General features: G+C 40.2%; 1 protein-coding gene across 2 annotated transcripts in view; it reads right to left on the reverse strand.

The window, feature by feature from the left end:
• Positions 1–16,049, reverse strand: part of LOC141049376 (sodium channel protein type 2 subunit alpha-like) — a 334,599-nt gene that overhangs the window by 21,295 nt on the left and 297,255 nt on the right. For both annotated transcript variants that reach the window (XM_073545791.1, XM_073545790.1), the window contains one exon: positions 5,821–5,943. In XM_073545791.1, coding sequence (XP_073401892.1) covers positions 5,821–5,943 — 123 coding nt within the window. The remainder of the gene's footprint in view (positions 1–5,820; positions 5,944–16,049) is intronic.

The following is a 16,049-nucleotide window of genomic DNA, read 5'->3' on the forward strand; positions in this document are numbered from 1 at the left end:
TAATACTGCCCCCCTCATAGGGTATAATACTGCCCCCCTCATAGGGAATAATGCACCCCCTCATAGGGTATAATGCACCCCCTCATAGGGTATAATGCACCCCCTCATAGGGTATAATACTGCCCCCCTCATAGGGTATAATACTGCCCCCCTCATAGGGAATAATGCACCCCCTCATAGGGTGTAATGCACCCCCTCATAGGGAATAATGCTGCCCCCTCATAGGGTATAATACTGCCCCCCTCATAGGGTATAATACTGCCCCCCTCATAGGGTATAATACTGCCCCCCTCATAGGGAATAATGCACCCCCTTATAGGGTATAATACTGCCCCCCTCATAGGGTATAATACTACCCCCTCATAGGGAATAATGCACCCCCTCATAGAATATAATACTGCCCCCCTCATAGGGTATAATACTGCCCCCCTCATAGGGAATAATGCACCCCCTCATAGGGAATAATGCTGCCCCCTCATAGGGAATAATGCACCCCCTCATAGGGAATAATGCACCCCCTCATAGGGTATAATGCTGCCCCCTCATAGGGAATAATGCACCCCCTCATAGGGTATAATGCACCCCCTCATAGGGTATAATACTGCCCCCCTCATAGGGTATAATGCTATATAGATATATAGATATAGAGTTAGATAGAAATAGATAGAAAGAGATGTAGAAATAGATAGATATAGAGATAGATAGTAGATAATGGATAGAAAGTAGATAATGGATAGATATAGATAGAAAGATTCATAGAGATAGATAGAGATAGATAGAGATAGATAGAGATAGATATAAAGATAGATATAGAAAGAAATATAGATAGATAGATCGATAGGTAGATAGATATAGAGATAGATAGAAAATAGATAATGGATAGATAGATATAGAGATAGATAGCTATAGATAGAAAGATATAGAGATAGATAGATATATAGATAGAGATAGATAATAGATAGAGATATACAGATATAATAATAATAATAATAATAATAATATGGACATATATAGATAGATATAGAGATAAATATATATAGATAGATGGCTATAAATAAAAATAGATATAAAGATATATAGAGATAGATAGATAGATAGATAGATAGATAGATATAGATATAGATAGATAGATAGATAGTTATAGAGATAGATATAGAGACAGATAGATATAGAAAGATAGATATAGAGATAGATATAGAGATAATAGCTAGATAGAGAGATATGTATAGAGATAGAGAGATATAGAGTTAGAAAGATAGATATAGAGAGATATAGAGATAGATAGAGATAGCTAGATAGATGGATAGATATAGATAATAGAGATAATAGATAGATATAATAGATAGATATAGAGATAGATATAGAGATAGATGGATAGATCAATAGATAGATAAAGAGAGAGAGATAGAGATTGATAGATAATGAGATATAGAGATAGATATAGAGATATAGTGTTAGATAGAAAGATAGATATAGAGATAGATAGATATAGAGATAGATATGGATATAGAGATAGATATGGCTATAGAGATAACAGATATAGAGATAGATAAATAGATATAGAGATAGATAGATATAGAGATAATATATAGATAGATAGATATAGAGATAATATATAGATAGCTATAGAGAGAGAGATATAGAGATAGATATAGAGAGAAACAGATATATATAGAGATAGATATAGAGATAGATAGGTAGATAGATATAGAGATAATAGATATAGAGATAGATAGATATAGATATAAAGATAGATAGAGATAGAGAGAGATAGATATAGAGATAGATAGATACAGAGATCGATAGATAGAGAGATAGATATAGATATAGATAATAGATAGATAGATAAAGATAGATAATAAATATAGAGATAACAGATAGATATAGAGATAGAGTAAGATAGAAAGATATAGAGATAGGTAGATATAGATAATAGAGATAGCTAGATAGACATAATAGATAGATATAGATAGATATAGATAGAAAGATAGATATAGAGATAGATGTAGAGATAGAAAGATAGATATAGAGATAGAGCGATAGATAGAGATAGATATAGATAATAGATAGAGATACTGTAGATAGATAGAGAAAGATAGATAGATATAGAGATAGATATAGAGATAGAAAGATAGATAGATATACAGAGAGATAGATATAGAGATAAATAGATAGATATAGAGAGAGATATAGAGAGAAATAGATATAGATATAGAGATAATAGATATATATAGAGATAGATAGATATAGATATAGAGAGATAGATACAGAGAAAAGATATAGAGATAAATAGATAAAGATAGATAGATATATAGAGATAGAAAGATAGATAGAGAGATATAGAGATAGATAGCTATAGAGATAGATATAGAGAGAAATAGAGATAGATATAGAGATAGATATATAGATATAAAGATAGATATAGATATAGAGATAGAGCGATAGATAGCGAGAGATATAGATATAGAGATAGATAGATACAGAGAAAAGATATAGAGATAGATAACGGATAGATAAATAGATAGATAGGTATAGAGATAGATAGATATAGATATTAGATAGAGATATATATATAGATAAAGATAGATAGATATAGATGGTAGCTAGATAGATAATAAATATAGAGATAATAGATATAGAGATAGATAAAGATAGATAGATATAGAGATAGATAGATAGATAGACATAATAGATAGATATAGAGATATATATAGATAGATATAGAGATAGATGTAGAGATAGAAAGATAGATATAAAGATAGATAGATAGAGATAGATATAGATAATAGATAGAGATAGATATAGAGATATATAGATAATAGATAGAGATAGAAAGATAGATAGATATAAGAGAGATAGAGAGATATATTGAGAAATAGAGATAGATAGATAGAGACAGATAGAGAGAGCGAGAGAGATATAAAAAAACAAACCACAATACTCACCTCTCCTCCTCGCTCCCACGCTGATCCCGGCTTCAGTGTCAGGAGCTGCCCCCTCTGCCAGACACACAGCGGGTGCGCGATGTAGTGACGTCATCGCGCACTGGCTGTGAGCCAGGAGCAGAGAGGACTGAGGGCGGCGCCGGCCCTGATGCAGAGCAGCTTACTGGGCTGGGGGCGGGGCCTCTGGGGGTGGAGACCTGAAATGATATTCACTGCTTCGCAGTGAATATTCATTTCTCTTTAGCAGCGGGGACAGGGGCTCCTGCCTCCTGACACCCGCTGCTGCTCCGCTGGCAGGGGCCCCCATAGCAGCTGCATGGTGTGCGACACACCACTGGCTGGGGGCCCCTGGAGCAGCGGGGGCCCTAGGCAACTGCTGGCCCTGTATGCCTGCAGGTGCCAGGGCCCACCAGATGCCAGGGCCCACCGGAGGATTCTCCGGTTCCCCGGTGGGCCAGTCCGACGCTGCTCTGGGGTAACAAAGTCAAATAAATTATTGCACTGGTGTGGTTAATGATCCTAGAATGGTAATTGAGAATCATTTTCGACAAAGTTAATAAGGATCTATTGAATTCTTGTTAATCTATTACACATGCTGTTGTAAAGAAGCAATACCATTGGGGGCTGCAGGACATTTAAAGGAATAAGAGCTGTTTGGAAATACCCACCAAACATTGAATGAATCCGTGCAGTACAGCTACCTACACTGCCTATATCCAGCCTCTGCTGGAGCTAACAACAGCTGATCAGAGGGGGTGGATCATCAATGTTATGTAACTGAAGTACCCCTTTAATGACTTCCCCAGGATTGGAAAATTGAGTCCATTTTCGGCAGAAATAATGCCAATTTTAACCACGAGCTGTGACTGGTCCATTTCCAACCAAGTAAATAAAGTTATAATACTAGACTCAGCCAATGAACAAGACACTGGGGCACCGTCTTTGTAAAACAAAAAAAAATTAGATTTAAGATTTCTTTAAATTTATATTTGTGAATATACAATTATTTTTACATCTTTGAATGAATACTTCAGTTATAAGTAATTTTACAAGTTGGTGATCTCAAATTAGTCATTGTGGTACAAGCTTAAGAGAAAAATTATATAGTTATCAGACTAATATGTTTAAATAGCAAGAAAAAAGACTATACACAATTTGTATTGTATATATACAATAGTGAGGAAAACAATGTATTATATGGCAGCATCCACCCAACAGACTAAGCCAATATCAGTAAAGCTGCTCCAGTTTATTATGCGGAGAAAATTTATTACCTGCAGCCAATGTGTTATAATAATGACATTGGCTATATCTGTAGATTCCGATTTTCATTGGTCAGGCCACGTGATTTCATAGACAACCTGGGTACTCTCTTGTGAAACATTCTAGATTTTTGCCTGTTTTGCTGCATCTTTGTTGCAAGAATAACAGTAGAGTTTGGGTCGGGGCTGAGACAATAAAACCAGTGATGTATAAAAATAACTGGGGTCATTTATATTCTTCTTCATATGGCTCAGGATGCAGTTGTAAAATATGTCCATAATATGTCCATCACTGGGGATTTACTATTTATTTTATTCATTTATTTGGCACCAACATTTTCTGCAACATGGTACAGAATTTGCCATTACTCACAATCTAATTTCTAAATTCAGTAGGTTTTTTGGAGTGTAGGAAGAAACCCACAAAAAAATGGGGAGAATACACAAGCTCAATGCAAATGATGGCATTAGTCGGCTTCAAACCCAGGAACCCAATGATACAAAGCAACGGGCGCTAACCCACTGAATTACTGGGATGTATTTTACTTTTTTAATCTTTGCCTTCAATTTTCATTTTCTTTTTTTTTTTTTGTTATTTGTATATGATTATTTATTTGTTTTAACTCATTTTCCATCTCCAAGATCCTTTCCCAATATGTAGTAGGTGTAATAATAATAATATTAACAAATACCTCCAATTAGCAATGTAGTATAGTTTTTCTGATTTGCTATGTCTCTTTCCTCGTGTGCAGGCATTGCAGGACCTTAGGTGTCCATGGCTACGACCACTAGCTAACTAACTGTCACTATATCAGTAGTCGTAACCATGGATACCTAAGGTCCTGCAATGACTGCACATGAGGAAAGAGACATAGCAAATCAGAAGAACTATACTACATTTCTAAAAGGAGGTATTTGCTAATAATATTATTATTATACCTACTACATTTTGGAATAGCATCTTGGAAATCCCCTTTAAGCCATGCAATGTCCTGAGGAAGCAGACATGTTTCGCTGCCTTATGCAGTTCCGTGTACCTATCTGGAGTGCGACCATGTGTGCCATTTGGAACAGTTCAATTCATCCATCTCTTGCCTGCGGAACAGAGCCAGATAGTGTATGGTGTGATCATCCAATTAGAAAATAATTCACGTCAATTGAGCAGTTCACTATGGGCCCGTGTGTGTGTACTTGCCCATTGAATTTACTAATTTTATTTTTCTTATCGAAGCACTAGACTATCACCAGATCATAAGTCATAAAAGCCAAATCTGAATCTCAATTTGCAGACACGGTGTTTCAGGCTATTACCCCTCGTCAGTGCAAAGTATGAGAACTGATTTGGCTAGGTGAGAGGCTCTGGATTGGGGTCTAAGGGGTAATGTTTCCAACTTGTGAAGAGTAACATACCAGCTCTAGCCTTTTAATTGTGAATTATAAGCCACTTAGCATCATCTTCTGTTCATTAATGAAAAATATCATAGAAAATAAGGTGAATGTGTCCTGTAGATGCAATGATGTATGACGCAATAGTACAGAGCCGCTGGTTCATTACATATCACATGCCACATGCGTGTATCTACACATGCATTAAAAGTCCATTTTCGCCTTACCCTCATCCCTTCAAACCGTGAAAGGGCTCTTAGTGGTCTCAGTGCCCTTAGGGTCCTTAGTGACTTAATAGCTCCTAGTTCTGAATATCCCAAGGCATTAGCTATTAAGCTAATAAGAGAAACCTAAATGAAAATGAAAAACAACAGATCTCATTTCTGCACCGCATTCTGCCATAAAAGTATGACGTATCCTTTGGTTTTCCAGAAGTGAAGAGGTTTTTGTTCAATATCACCAGATGATCAAGCTGAGAAATGAAATTTGGTTAGATCAGAGCACATGAGGTTTCGCCCGATAGCACCTGTTGTCACAGTGTAGCGCATACTCTCAAAGTCTTACCCGCTCCCGTAAATTGCCAAATCTCCAGTTGGTTTTGAAGAGCAAAAATTAACTCTGACAATAAAAAAAGAACCTACAACAAAGAAGAAAAGTGAATCTGTGATGTGTGACAACCTAGATCTTACCCTTATGCCTTCAAATCTTGATAATGCACGTAGAGGTCTCAGTGCTCTCAAGGTCCTTAGAGACTTAATAGCGGCTACTCGTAGTTGATCATATGCGAGCATGACCGCCACTAGGGATATGATTGAAATCTGATCAGAACCAATGGCATGTTTAATTGATATTTCAAAAACTGGTTAATAACTAGGCGTTCTATGATTTTTTTTTTAAAGATAATTTTCTTTAAAGGCATATTCCATGTATCATATACCAGTTGATAAATGATAAATTGGCTTTGGGACCTACACTTATCGTAAGAATATTGGACATCAATCCAACACTACTCTTACTACAGCTGTTTTTATCACCTACAATCAGTTGGAGTGGTCATGTGGATGTTGAAAACCTCGTTCAACCCCCTTTATGCTGTTGTCATGCGGCTGTGGGGGTGGGTTATTGGGGTTCACAGTTCTAGCAATTAGTGGGTGTCCCAACAGTCAGACCCTCATGTAACATTTATCACCTATCTGGTGCCAAGATGATACATTTTTTTGTCCAAAATATACCTTTAAAGGGAATCTGTCAGCATGTTTTTGTTATGTAATCTAAGGACAGCATAACGTGGAGGCCGAGACACAGATTTTAAGGATGTGTCACTTATTAGGCTGTGTGCTGTTGTTTACATACAATGAAGGTTTTAACAACAGGAGACTATCACTGAATGCGCCAGAGTACATATGAGCCTTTGTCCAACCATGTCTCACTTTTGATAAGCAGCTTACTGTCAATAGACAATGTACATAGAGAGCCCGGTGTGGCAGGGTTAGATTTCTGGGCTCTACTACATGCTACATCTACCGCTGCACCCAGTAAACCAAGTGATACATCGCCGGAATCAGGGTTTCTTTTTCTACATTATGCTGCTAGCAGATGAGGTAGCAAAAACCTGGTGACAGATTTCTTTTAAGAAAAGGTGACTTGGTACAAATCGTAAGAAGATCAGCTGGATTTTTTAAAAAAAGAAAAGTATACCTAAAATCAATCGTAGAGCCAGGCTCTGATTCATCCTGCCCTTAGTTTTGGCAGCATGATTCAGGTGACACGTTCCCTTTAATAGAACGTATTTCATGAATTCATTACGATCATGACCAGGCAATACTAAATGTATTCTTTTACTGGATGTAGGAGGTGACTAGCGAGACTCCTGTAACACACTTGACTGGAAAACGTATGGACAAAATGTCATACGTCGTTAAATACTTGACCCCTTTATAACACTGCTAAATAGAAATCATGTAATTCTCGCTAACAGGAGCTCCTGTGACTGTCTAATTACATAGAAAAAACATGACAACCTGAATAAGTGTGCTACTCATGGAAAAACAACAATGATCCTATGAATTAGACCATGTCACCGTATGCCGTCAGGCACAACAAGACTAGTCTAATGATATGTTCATTAGCATGAGTATGTAGTTTGCCAAGACAAGACTCCTCTAGTGATATGGTCACATATTTTGGTGATCAAAACATGACTAGTTTGGTGGTATGACCATAATATGCTCTTGTCCAAAAAACGAAGCAGCCAAAATATAGGTATTAAAAGAGACGCAGCTAATCAAGAAGTATGAAGAGAATCCACCATTGTTAGAGACCACTTTAAAGACATTTAAGAATTATCTACAGAATGTGCTATAAGTGTCTGACAGATGAGAGTCCCCTATCTCACATGACCAGGAATAAATAGGTGATTGCACTTTTGCATCTTTTTCTGTTCCCTTCTACGAGGATTCTGAGGCACGCATGGCCAGCAGACTCTTTATTCCTAGCGGGGTGGAACAGGGTTCCACTCTTAAAGGAAATCCATCAGCATGGTACCATATTTTTCGGATTATAAGACGCTTCAGAATAAGACGCACCCCAAATTTTGAGGAGAAAAATAGGAATTTTTTTTAATAAAATGGTGGAGCCTCTTATAATGCATGCATCTTATTGCTTACCGGGGGATGGTGGCTGCTGTGAAGTGGGGTCCCAGGGTCGCTGCTAAAGGAGGCAGGAGTGGGGTGATGCTGCAGGCCTCAGGCAGGGATGAGGGCGTGTCCGATGTGCAGTGCACCGCTGCACGTGTCCGGTGCTGCGGTTATCCGGTGCCACGGGGTGCCCAGCGCTGTTGCCTGGGGTGTCCGATGGTGCTGCCTGGGGTGCACGGTGCTGCGGGGGCTCTGCTGACATTTCGTGAAAGGCCAGAGCCCCCTGCAGTTTCGTGGTTCCCTGTGCGGTGGACTCCAGAAAAATGGCCGCTGGGGGGCGGCGCATGTGCAGATGAAGATCTCGGCATCAATATCTCGGGAGATGAGATTTCAGCGCTGAAATCTCAGCGCTGGACACCCCGGGCAGCAGCAATGGACACCCCGTCAGCACCGCTGGGCACCCCCTCATCCCAGCGTGCAGCAACAGTACTGGTAAGGTATATACGCATTATAAGACACACACCCATTTCCCCCAAATTTGGGGGGAAAAAGTGAGTCTTATAATGCGTAAAATACGGTAACCTGACAACAGTGTGATGAAGGCACAGAGACCCTCATTACGGTAATGTATCACTTAATTTACTGGGTTCAGCGGTTGTGATAGAATCACAGTTTCCTCTGCTTCAGATCGAGCAGAGCTCGGAATGCTGAGCTCTGTATAACCCCACCCACACCAGTGATTGGCAGCTTTCTGTGTACAATATATACTTACAGAAAGCTGCTAATCAGTGGTGGGGGTGTGGTTGGGGTTTGGTTGGACCAGACTGCACGAGACACCTAGTCCTGTAGTGATGATCTCCTGCTGATAAAACACTGATTAGATTGAAACAGCAAAACACAACCTGATAAGTGACACATCGCTGGAATCAAAGTTTCTGCCCCTACATCATTCTGCTCTCAGACGACATAGCAAAAACCTGATGAAGATTTCCTTTAGGTGCAAGTTCAGAGGTAGAACCCAAATCTATATGACATCTATGGCATATCCTGTGAATTTCACACAAATGTTTGAGATGAGAATACCCCTTTAAAGGGAATCTGTCATCACTTTTTTTGCCTATCAGCTGCAGCCACCGGCATCAGGGGCTTATTTACAGCATTCTGTAATGCTGTAGATAAGCCCTGGATGTTACCTGAAAGAGAAGAAAAAAGAGTTAGATTATACTCACCCAGGGGCGTTCCGGGTCCAGTTCGGGTCCGGAGGGAGTCGCGGTCCAGTCCGGCGCCTCCCATCTTGCAGCGATGACGTCCTCTTCATTCTTGGCTGTCGCGGCTCAGGCGCAGGTGCACTGCTCTGCCCTGTTGACGTCCTGCGCCTGTGCACTGCAGGACTCTGCTCTGCCCTCAACAGGACAGAGCAATGCGCCAGAGCCATGACAGGAAGGAAAAGAAGAGGACGTCATCGCTGCAAGATGGGAGGCGCCGGACCGGACTGCGACTCCCACCGGACTCAAACCAGACCCGGACCGCCCCCCCGGTGAGTATAATCTAACTCGTTTTACTTCTCTTTCAGGTAATATTGGGGGCTTATCTACAGCATTACAGAATGCTGTAGCTAAGCCCCTGATGCCGGTGGCCGCAGCTGATGGGCAAAAAAAATGACGACAGATTCCCTTTAAGATTGGGCGCATGAAATGGATTTAAGAAAGCAATCTTTTACAGCATTTTATATTTTGTAATATACATAACTTGTATATACAAATATACAAATTTGTAGTCTATTACAATTGCAGAGGACATAGTTGAGTCATCCTTCATTAAGTCCATACAGTGCTCACCTTGCGCTGCACCTGAAAAGTAATTCCACCTGTTCCTGAAAATTGCTATTACATATTAATTGCATATTAACTACTATTGGATTCAGTATGATTTAGTAATAAAAAAATCCGACATGAGATGAAAACTGACATCAAAGGAATATCTAAAAGGTCTTAGACGACTCTAGAGCGGAAATCTCAATGAAACCTCTGAAAGTTAGAAAGGTTGGAAAAGACCAGGGCCGGCCCGAGAGATTACTGTGCCCTAGGCAAAACTATTTTGTTGCGCCCCTACTATTCTTGGCAGTAGATGAAAACTTGGGATATAAATTTAGGAGCAAAATAAACCACAACAACAATGATTAATTCACTCTCTCCTAAGGCTGGTTTCACATTCGCGCTTTTTAAGCGCACGCACGGCCGGGGGTAGCTCCGCCCCCGAGCCGGCTCTCTGCCCGGCGTGCCCGCCCCTTCCTTGTAGCGCCGCCTCCTAGCGCACAGCGGCGCCTGCGATCGGCGCACCCTATCTTTAGCATAGGGTGCGCAGATCGTGCGCAGGCCGTGCGCTAGTTGCGCTTTGACCTGCGCTGCGCACTTTTGACGGTGCGCCGTGCGCGCCAAAATCCGAAAAGTGCGCAGCGCAGGTCAAAGCGCAACTAGCGCACGGCCTGCGCACGATCTGCGCACCCTATGCTAAAGATAGGGTGCGCCGATCGCAGGCGCCGCTGTGCGCTAGGAGGCGGCGCTACAAGGAAGGGGCGGGCACGCCGGGCAGAGAGCCAGCTCGGGGGCGGAGCTACCCCCGGCCGTGCGTGCGCTTAAAAAGCGCGAATGTGAAACCAGCCTAACTCTTTAATCTTCTGAGAAGTGGTATAGGACAAATATATACAAAGTAATCAATAACACAAAACAAAAACGGCCATAGGTAATTAAAATTTTTGTTTCCTTGCCTTTTTTTTTTGAAAAGGATGACACTAAGTCATCGAGATTAATTTGTTTAGCAACTTCAGATTCTATCGAAATTGTTGCCAACCCAACCAACCTCTCTTGCGTCATATTTGCCCTTAAATATGTACACTTTTCTTTCCATCCCTAAAACTTTTTGCCTTTTGAAAAGATTTTTTATAAGTTTTTCTATTTTTTCTCTGGCGCCCCCTTTTGGTCGGCACCCTAGGCGGCCGCCTAGTTCGCCTATACGTTCGGGCCGGCCCTGGAAAAGACCTAGTTCTTAGACAGAAAAAAAAACTTGTCCAGGTCTGATGATCAATGTATTTACGTCCACCGAAGTCTTAGAGCAATGATTAGCAATTATGTAGAATGAGTAGTCTACAAAAATGACCGATGATTCAAAATAATAAGGTTACGTTTTCATTTGGATAGGCGGAAGAAAGGAAACTGATAACAGAACTAGAACCATAGTTTTCTATGGGATTTTTCACAGACATCAGACAGATCAGTTGTTGTTCTAGACTGGTTCTTAAGCCAGACAAGAAAATGCTGTATGCATTGTTTGTTTGCTTTATGCATCGTTTGCTGTATGTATCATTTTGGTTTTGATTACGGATGCCAGTTTGGTGCTTAAAATTGTGTTTGGCTCAGGCATAAACCAACCGGACTGATGCAATTATACATGGAAACCAAGTTGTATTCAGTTACTGTTATATATTTATGCTTAAGGCTCTAAGGTCAGGACCATTTACGCTGATCTCAACAGTTGTAACAGTCGCCAATTCTTTGACTGCTGCACTACGTTAATAATATAAAACATCTTGAAGTAGCAGAACAGTTTCCATTTATTTTAAATATTCATAGGACACGATTTGCCAAGTCAGTCATTGTTGGCCTCCACACCAATTCCCTACGAAACGCCTCCTACCTCCTGACATCCCTTTTCTTTTTTTAATTTGTGATCCTGACGTGACATCATTGTTACGGTGTGATGCGCTCATGGTACTGTGCCAGGAGGACAAATCAGTTGCGCCAGGAGAAGTTTCAAAGGCCTGAGATCCGTTTGCCACAGATGACTTACCTGGCCACCGCATCAGGGACATGGAAATTAGCTTACAGCTTTATGTAAGCAGCCATGTCTTTAGAGCCACGAGTGATGCTCACATTGAAGGGAACCCATGACATTGAAAATGCAGTCTGCAGGCACCACATATGAAAAGCTGTGTATATTGATGTATAGGCTTCTTGAGAAAGAAAATAGTAGAGCATGTTTTAAACCTTTGTCCATTTATTGCTTAGAAGTCCAGTAGGCAGTACTACTTAATGATTGACACTGACTCTGTTGCACACTCAAATAGAGATGTCATGCCCCTAAATTCAGTCCCTTGAGTTTATGTTCTGTGGTCATCTTCTCTTTCGGCTGAGCCACAGGAGACATACTTTTTTCTGGGTGTTTGGGTTCTGCATTTCTGGCTGCAGTCTGCTTAGTCTAACACAGGTGTTTTAATTTCTCATCCTATCACCTTTTAGGTACAGCTTTTTACTCTGTCTCCCTGCTGGCATTTCCTGCTGGTGATAGATTCATCTAGCTGTCCTGCCATTCTGTTGATGTTTGGGCCAGTCTGTGAGATTCCACCTAATGATTTTCACTTTGCTGTTTCTTTGCTATGTTTTGCACCTACTCTATCTTCGGTGTATCATTAGGGAGTAGGCAGTATATTTGTCAACAGTTCTTGCTTTATTCATTGTTTGGTATTTCATTATTTACTTTACTCCCTCTGGGATCTTTCCTTTGTTCAGCACACTACTCTTTTTGTAGGTAATTCACACTCTGCTCTGCCCTCCTGTTCTTTAGGAGGAACGTGAAGCAACTCATGAGCCTTTTAGTCAGTTTAGGACAGAGTTGCCATCTCGTAGTTCTGTGCTTACGGCTATCTCACCACCCGCAGATACCACTAGGGATTGCGGAGTCAAGATATTTAGTCTGTACGGGAACCAACAGGCTCAGTTGCAGTTTTTAGTGTAAATATAACCTATTAGACAGCCCACTGGACTCCTAAACCCAGAATGACCTGAGGTTTTCAATTTAAAACCTTATTCTGAAGGGACGTCATTTATGTAAATAGCTGAGCAGATTGATACATAGTTTGTTGGAAAATAATTAGTTGAACTATTGATTTGAGGCTTGGGAGTTTAGGAGTCCAGTGGGCAGTCCTGCTCTTTGATTGACAGTTATCTCTGTATGCATTTTCATAAAGTGAAGGCCCACCGGACGTCTATGGCTTCTCCTGCCTTATAACATGCTGGTCACATATTATATTGTATTTTTTAAATGTAACTGTAACGGGGTCTACCAAGCAGGGGTACCTCTTTCAGTACCACCCCGTGTTTTCGGAGGTCCGCTCTGCGTTGGCTGGAGTCTGAATGAATGACGCTGGCTGGAATCCCTGGGTTACATGGACGCATATAAAAGATCATTGCTTCTCCATGTATTTCCAGTCTGACAACCCTTTACTCACAGGACACAGAATATATCACACAGATACAGAGGGCAGGCCAGACATGCATTACAAAAGCCGCAGGTGGCCGGAGCCTGCCGATGTTTACTGTGGAAATTACAAAGGTGGGGGGAGGGCGGACAAAAGGGGGAATGCTGATGCATTAGGGACATGCATCTCTCATAGAACCTATTATACATCCATATAACTGCACAACATATTCTGGGGGCTAAGTGGTTCTGTAACACGGCTCCCCTTTTCAGCGATGCGATCGGCATACACAGTCTGATCCTCAACGGATCGGTTTGGGGATGACCTGGTTCTGTAACAGTAACAAATTCCTTTTAATGGCCGAATTAACTCGTGAAATGTATCTAATATTGATATTTTTAAAGGAATAAAATCGATTGATAAATCTACAATGTAAAATGGCTGTTGGTTAAAGGATATAAATTAATACACTGTAAGTGTCACAGTAAATCAAAAAACGATAAAAATCATTTCTAAAACGGAAGGTACGGTTCATCACAGTGGTATTTATACCGCCATTATAGCCTCAGAGAGCAGCCATCTGTTTCCTGTTGAAAGATCGATGTGTTATTTAAAACAGCATTGTGCACTGTAAGAAAATGTGTGGTTAGAATTGAATCACATAGCGCCAGAGTAATTCAATCTACAGGTTAACCGCAATATGAATGAGATAAAAATCCCAGAAGACGGCTCTGGACACCATCTAGATGCCAACAGTCTCTGCACATTTCTCTCTACACTGATCTACGACACATTGGGGAACGTTTATTAAAAGTGTAACATGACGTCTGTTACCGTTCCGAACAAATCTAAACTTCTACAGAGCCATTAGAGCGCCATTAGAGCGCCAATAGAGTGCCATTAGAGCGCTATGAGCTCTTCTACAATGTGTGATTGGTCGGACATAGCACAGGAAGGCCAACAGTTTTTGGAACGGAACATGTCCCATTTCTGAAAAACGAGTCCATGCTCCCAAACTGAAAACTGTTGTCTTTAAGGAACTAATAGAAAAAATGTCTGACTAAATTCTTACTGTCCACCTGCCGTTGCTATATACAAATCATTTTCTACCTTTTATAAATTTGCCACATAAATCTTATGTCCATTTTTGAACATCGTTTTAGACATAAAAAAAGTCTGAAAACAGCTTGGAATGTTGGAAATCAAAAAAATAAGTTAATCCTACTTGATCCCCTGCCGGTCTTTGCATGTGTTTGTAGCTGATCACATGCTGTCTAGTCACATGACTGCTGCAGCCAATCAATGGTTGACTGCAGTGGTCCCCTAGCTAGTGCATCTCTCTAACTATGATAGCACTGCAAGAATGTACAAATATTGATGGGGGACTGATGAGAATCAGAACAGGAGATTTAGGGATTGGTAAGGTGAGTATGACTATTTTTTATAATAATGTTCTAAGGTACATTCAGATTTTTTTTTATGGTGGCAAAACCCCTTTAAGTACAAAGAACTAACCTTTGAGCGCTTTTTCGTACTGATACATAGTAGCAGTCTACATTTTAACATAGAGTTACAATCAAAATTCTAAAAGCATCAGAGCTGAAATCTCCCAGCATTCTCTGCTGGCTTGGAGTCGGCATTGGGCATCATCTGATGATTTGCATTTTGGGAGGTATAGCCATGTACTGGGAGGTCATAAGTTGTACGAAAAATCAATCGGGAGCTCAGCTAAGCGGTTAGAGGTGTGTCTGACAACAAGATTGTCGCCTCAGCTCATGACAACATACAACATCCTGAATGCAGCTCTGAGATGTGAAGCAATATAAGCTGTAACTCAGAACTTGGACAAAATAAATAAAGCAATGTATTTATCAAAGGTGACCTACTTTTTATGCACAGCTTTTTATCATATATATATATATATTTTTTTTTTTTTTTATTAAGGAATAATTTTTTATGCTTCATTTAAAGTTGAACTGTCTTACAGTAAAGCACTTGTTATCCAAAGGACATGAGTTCACTATCAACTAATAGTCAGAAGTCCCTGTTTTAACACCATAGTACTGTATATATCATTCTATTACCAACCTCAAACCATATCATTCTAATATCACCCTCATAACATAGTATCCACATACCACCCAAATACTAATGTCACTTTCTTACCATTATTCTAATACCATACTTAGACAATATTGTAATAATACCACCACATATCACATCATCCTATCATCCTGATACCACCCTTATAACACATCATCCTAATATTACCTTCATACAACGTCATCTTAAAATTACCCTCATACCAGATCTTCCAAATACCAACGTCTATTAAATCTTCCTGATACCACCCTCATACCACATCATCCTAATACCACCCCCATACCAGATCTTTCTAATAACACCCTCATACCACATCATTGTAATACCACACTCATACCAGATCTTTCTAATAACACCCTCACACCATATCACCCTAATACCACCCTCATACCACATCATCGTAATACCACCCTCATACCATATCACCCTATTACCAGCCTCATACCATATTATCCTAACACCA

This window comes from Dendrobates tinctorius, unplaced genomic scaffold (assembly GCF_039654945.1).
Source record: "Dendrobates tinctorius isolate UK_male_01 unplaced genomic scaffold, ASM3965494v1 ptg000143l, whole genome shotgun sequence".
NCBI classification, from domain to species: domain Eukaryota; kingdom Metazoa; phylum Chordata; class Amphibia; order Anura; family Dendrobatidae; genus Dendrobates; species Dendrobates tinctorius.